General features: G+C 47.6%; 1 protein-coding gene across 1 annotated transcript in view; it reads left to right on the forward strand.

Annotated features, from left to right (window-relative positions):
* LOC138265425 (uncharacterized) overlaps positions 1-5,148 on the forward strand; it is a 226,152-nt gene extending 221,004 nt beyond the window's left edge. The window contains exon 19 of the mRNA XM_069213123.1: positions 4,797-5,148. Coding sequence (XP_069069224.1) covers positions 4,797-4,961 — 165 coding nt within the window. The 3' untranslated portion in view covers positions 4,962-5,148. The remainder of the gene's footprint in view (positions 1-4,796) is intronic.
* The last annotated feature ends 852 nt before the right edge of the window (positions 5,149-6,000 follow it).

The raw sequence follows: 6,000 nt of genomic DNA on the forward strand, positions 1-6,000 counted from the left end.
AGTGAGGTTGTCGAGCAGGGTGGTGGTGTTGGTGTCGTTGTTCTGCTCCAGGTGGAAGTTGAGGTCTCCGAGGAGGATGTAGTCTGGCGAGGCTAGGGCGTGCGGAGAGATGAAGTCTGTGATGGATTCGCTGAAGATGGCGCGTGGTCCAGGGGGTCTGTAGATGAGAGTTCCTCTGAGGGTGGTCCCGGGGTCGGTGTGGATCTGGAAGTGCATGTGTTCGGCGGCGAGGGGGGTGTCTTCGGTGGAGGTGGTGATGTTGATGGAGTTCTTGAATATGATGGCGATTGCTCCTCCGACTTGGTTGGTGCGGTCTCTCCTGGCGATCTTGTAGCCATCGGGGATGGCTATGGCGATGTCGGGGGCCGAGGAGGCGTTCATCCAGGTCTCAGTGATGAAGGCGACGTCCGGTGCGGTAGAGCCCAGGAGGTCCCATAGTTCAATGGCGTGCTTGTGGACGGAGCGTGCGTTAATGAGGATGCATTTGAGGCGGTTATTGGCGCGTGGGCTGCGTGGCGGGGTGCAGTCGCGGTGGAAGGTATGCTTGCAGGTAAGACATGCGAAGGGTCCATGAGTGCGTTTCGGGTTGGCTTGGAAGCAGGTTGTGGAACGTCCTGGGTTGAGTGAGTGGAGGGAGGGGGGGTCATAGCGGTGCTGCGGGGTTTGGGAGTGCTGGGGGCCAGGGGTCGTGGCGCTGGGTGTGGTCCAGGCACGGATGGGCGCAGACGGGCTTGCCTTTGATGCGCCAGCGGCCGCCATACGAGGGAGGAGGGGGGAGGAGGGGTCAGCTTGGGGCGGGAGGCAGGAGGCAGGAGGGGGGGCGACGAATGGGAGCAGGGGGGGTCGGGGCCGCACGGGTGGCAGCGGTGGGAAAGCAGAGGGCGGGGGGGTCAGAAGAAAGGGAAAGAAGGGAACGTGTGGAAAAAAAGGAAAATCCACAGGAGAAGGAGGCGTAAAACGAGGAGCAAGGGCAGGAGGAGAGCAGTGGAAAAGCAAAGAAGAATGGACAAGGGAGAGAGCAGAGATGGAAGAGGAAAAATGGACGAGGAAGAGAGCAGAGATGGAGAAGGAAAATGGACTACAGAGAAAGAGCAGAGCACAAAGGAAAATGGACTACAGAGGGAGAGCAGAAAACGAAGGAAAATGGACAACAGAGGGAGAACAGAACACAAAGGAAAATGGACTACAGAGGAAGAGCAGAAAACGAAGGAGAATGGACAACGGAGGGAGAGCAGAACACGAAGAAGAATGGACAACAGAGGAAGAGCAGAAAACAAAGGAAAATGGACAACAGAGGGAGAACAGAACACAAAGGAAAATGGACTACAGAGGAAGAGCAGAAAACGAAGGAAAATGGACAACAGAGGGAGAACAGAACACAAAGGAAAATGGACTACAGAGGAAGAGCAGAGCGCAAAGGAAAACAGACTACAGAGGAAGAGCAGAACACGAAGGAAAACGGACTACAGAGGAAGAGCAGAAAACAAAGAAAAAATGGACTACAGAGGAAGAGCAGAAAAACGAAGGAAAATGGACAGAGAGATGACAGCAGAGGTACAAAGAAAATTTGGAAGAGAGAGCTCAGAAGAGAGAAGAGAGTAACGAGGGGCTGGACAAGGGGGAGCGCAGGGGGTACTTACGGTTTGCTTGGAGGTGGCAGGAGCCTGGGCAGGTGGAGCTGCAGCGGCGGGGGAAGCGACCTACCCTATGGTCAAGGGTCGCTGTCTCTGCCGCGCAGCGGGTGCCATAAGAGGGAGGAGGGGGGAGGAGGGTTCAGCTGGGGGCGGGAGGCAGGAGGGGGGGCGATGAATGGGAGCAGGGGGGGGGGCGGGCCGCACGGGTGGCAGCGGCGGGAAAGAAGAGGGCGGGGGGGTCAGAAGGAAGGAAGGAACGTGTGGAAAAAAAGGAAAATCCACAGGAGAAGGAAGCGGAAAACGAGGAGCTAGGGCAGGAGGAGAGCAGAGGAAAAGCGAAGAAGAATGGACGAGGGAGAGAGCAGAGATGGAAGAGGAAAAATGGACGAGGGAGAGAGCAGAGATGGAAGAGGAAAAATGGACGAGGGAGAGAGCAGAGATGGAGGAAGGAAAATGGACTACAGAGGAAGAGCAGAGCACAAACAAAAATGGACTACAGAGGGAGAGCAGAAAACTAAGGAAAATGGACAACAGAGGGAGAACAGAACACGAAGGAAAATGGACTACAGAGGAAGAGCAGACAACGAAGGAGAATGGCCAACGGAGGGAGAGCAGAACACGAAGGAGAATGGACTACAGAGGAAGAGCAGAAAACGAAGGAGAATGGACAACAGAGGGAGAGCAGAACACGAAGGAAAATGGACAACAGAGTAAGAGCAGAAAACGAAGGAAATTGGACAACAGAGGGAGAACAGAACACGAAGGAAAATGGACTACAGAGGAAGAGCAGAAAACGAAGGAAAATGGACAACAGAGGGAGAACAGAACACGAAGGAAAATGGACTACAGAGGAAGAGCAGAAAACGAAGGAAAATGGACAGAGAGAGGACAGCAGAGGTACGAAGAAAATTTGGAAGAGAGAGAGCTCAGAGGACAGAAGAGAGTAACGAGGGGCTGGACAAGGGGGAGTGCAGGGGGTACTTACGGTTTGCTAGGAGGTGGGAGGAGCCTGGGCAGGTGGAGCTGCAGCGGCGGGGGAAGCGGCCTACCCTAGGGTCAAGGGTCGCTCCCATAAGTATATTTTACCCATGGTTCTAATTATGTATTGTATGTGCATATGTGTGTGTATTCATGTGTGTTAGTATGTGTGTGTGTATGTGTGTGTATATATATATATATATATATATATATATATATATATATGTGTATATGTTGTTTCTGTGCTTGGCATGTTCGTGGGTCATTGCATGGCTCCTGGGTGGGTTGTTATACTAGATATCTATGAATTCCTGCTCTCATCTTATCACACTTATCTACCCATCATAAAATGTCATGTCTCCATCAAACTATCCTTGATTCTCACTCTGAGTCATCCCAAATCCTTTCTACTACTTTCATCTCCTAAATAACTCTGCCCAAGCTCTTCCCTCCGCTTCCACAGCTAACTCACCAAACCTCACTCTACTACCGTGACCTCCCACACAACCCTACTAAATTCTCCCGCATTTATCTCACCCTGCTACTATGCTCTCTCTAACCCTTCCACATACTCTTCCCTCCTCCATCCTCTTTTACTCATCCCAAGCCTTTGGGTTGAGTAAATGAAGGATATACTCCCAATTAACACTTCTGGGTTTCTTTCCTCCTCCACCCCTCCATTACTCCAGTCAATCTAACTAACAAACTCTCATATCCGCGGCTCAAATTAACTCATAATAATACTAAAACTGTACTCATTATTTCCCGATACTAATCCATCACTAATTCTTGTTGGGTTCCAGAGTAGCGTGGTACTCACCGAAAAGCGCTTCGACGCCTCATCAGGGGTAGTAAGCGCTATATAAATACGATTACAATACAATACAATAGAACATTAGCGTATGCCGACGAATAAAGTACTGTTTGAATGCAGCTCTCATTTGACATCATTCATATGTATACTCCAGGGCTGAGGAAGACCCTAAAGAGGCAGCTTTGAAATTTAAAGGCAAAGGATTTTTTTTAGGCACTCCGCATGGGGAGACTGCCTGGCGGCTCTTGCAACCTAAAATCTGCAAGGTCCATCATATATCGGATTCTTTCTCTTCCCAATTGTGTTTTGACTTTTTGGTTCACATGCCTGAATTTATGTAGGGATCGATTACCTCTCCCTTGGGACCCTGAGGCCCATATTTATACTTTTTTTGCACCGCTTTTTGACGAAAACATCGGCGCAAATTTACAAAATACAATTGTATTTTGTAAGTTTGCGCCGATTTTGCGTCAAAAAACGGCGCAAAAAAAAGTATAAATATGGGCCTGAGTTTCTAAGCTCCAAAGTTCAGTTTGTTACTCAGATCAGTTATACACCTCGCTTCTAGGTGATCTTGTTTCGCTGCATGTATCCCATACCCAGTAAAGGCAGATCTTGTAAAACACAAAGCGGATTCAGTGTGCTCTGCTGCTATAGTCGAACAAAAATATTTGTCTGTAAACTTGAGCCGGACCTGATCACTCTATTCCGCATCAAAAATAGTGCAAAACGCATTTCCTGCATTTATGGGTAATAAGACCCCACTTGTTATATGGGTTTTTCAATTTCTCAAGTAACCACACACCAAACACAAAAAAGTAAACGCTTTGAAAATGTTTGAGGCACCACAATCCAAATTAAATAAAACGTTAGGACTTGAAATGTCTGTGTGGCAGGCATGGAGAGCTGCAAAACGGCCCTGAAATTGATTGAATGTCAGTAAACTTTTCCATCCATTAAATTGTTTTGCAATTACATGATTCGTATTTTCATATAACACACTGCCAAGTTACTTGGTTGAAGGCATTTGAGGTGGTCTTCTTCCAAGGCAAGGGTTCTGTGGTTAATAAATGCCTAGGCGGGTGGTTGATGCCACTCTACACATAAAAAGATGCAACATGCATATATTTTAATGCGTGGAGTTCTATGCCCAAACTGCGGAGTCTCCACTCATAAACGTACTATTAAAATGCAGTTTTATGAATTCCAAAGCAAAGGTAAACTTACAGAAACTTACAGAAAAGTGCAAGTTTACCTTTGTGACTCAGGCCTTTAGGTCTATATATTCGTATGTTTATCTGAGGTATTTCAAACTGTTTTTGTAGAATACGAGTGTTATAATTTGTTTTATTTTTTCCTTCTCGGCTCAGCCCGCTGGCATCCCTGGTCTCACTCCTTTTCGAAGTGTCGCCGCAGTCCCTCACGGAGATGGACATGCGAGGCGTCGCAGGCAGGGATACGTCCCAGAGGCACCCACTCCAACGTGCCCCGGAGAACCCTGGAAACCCAAACCTCTAAGTCCACCTTCCCAGTAATTCACGACGGCGGAAGATGCACATCGCAGGTGGCTACAAGACAACATGGGATTCATTTAAGGCACAGCCTGGGGCTTTTGAAGAAGTCTATTCCCTGGCAGCTGTCCCACAGTCCGAATGCGATAAAACAACCTACTTCAAAATGTCAAACATATGATACTGATAATAAAATACTGATGTTTTATCACTAGATGTTTGTATCAATTATTTTCCAAAAGAGCAAAGAAACTTTACACCGGCACACCTATAGACTCTATGCTCCAAGGCATTTTTGAGTCATTAAATTTGTGCTCCAGGACTGCTACTTGATTTGCTCACAAATGCTATTCACTAACATCCGAGAGGTTATCTCTGCCTTCCCTATATTTTATGTACAGAAATGTCTGCGGCAAGCACTTGGGGGGGGGTTGGGGGGGGGCGGGGCCCAAGCCCCTTCCACATTTTTGATGCAAATGTGGAAGGGGCTAAAAGGGAGAGGCGCGGAAATAGGGAACATCCACTACAAAATGGGAGGAGTAAAAGAAAAAAAATAAAGAGGGGCCCATGGAGGCACATGCAAATACAAAAAGACACATCAAAAAAGGGTAAGACAATCCGTGTTTTCCACAGTTACAGCCACAACTACTCCAATAGTACTGCAACCCAAACAGGCCCAAATGTGCTCAAGACAAGCCGTGAAGTAAGACACGCACCATACATGGCCACTCGCAGGTACTGGAAAGCAATTACACAGAAATTAATGGAAGCAGGGAATAATGCCAACAACACACACAGAAACCAGAGTAAAAATGCAAGAACTTTTTTTATGCATAAAAAAATATATATTTTTCACTTTTTATGAGTTAAAAAAGTTATATTTTTCATTTAAGTGCAAGAAAAGCACAGGCACATAACAGTAAACAGTTCAGCATTCCGTCCATCATCGGTTCATTTTGAATTTGTCGCCCCAAGTGGGAAGATTGTGCCCGAACGTGGGTCCCGTGCTCACTGCGCCACAGGATTCAAGCTAGCCTAGCTGATGAAGGTTGATACCCTGAAA

Source organism: Pleurodeles waltl, chromosome 11 (genome assembly GCF_031143425.1).
Source record: "Pleurodeles waltl isolate 20211129_DDA chromosome 11, aPleWal1.hap1.20221129, whole genome shotgun sequence".
NCBI lineage: Eukaryota > Metazoa > Chordata > Amphibia > Caudata > Salamandridae > Pleurodeles > Pleurodeles waltl.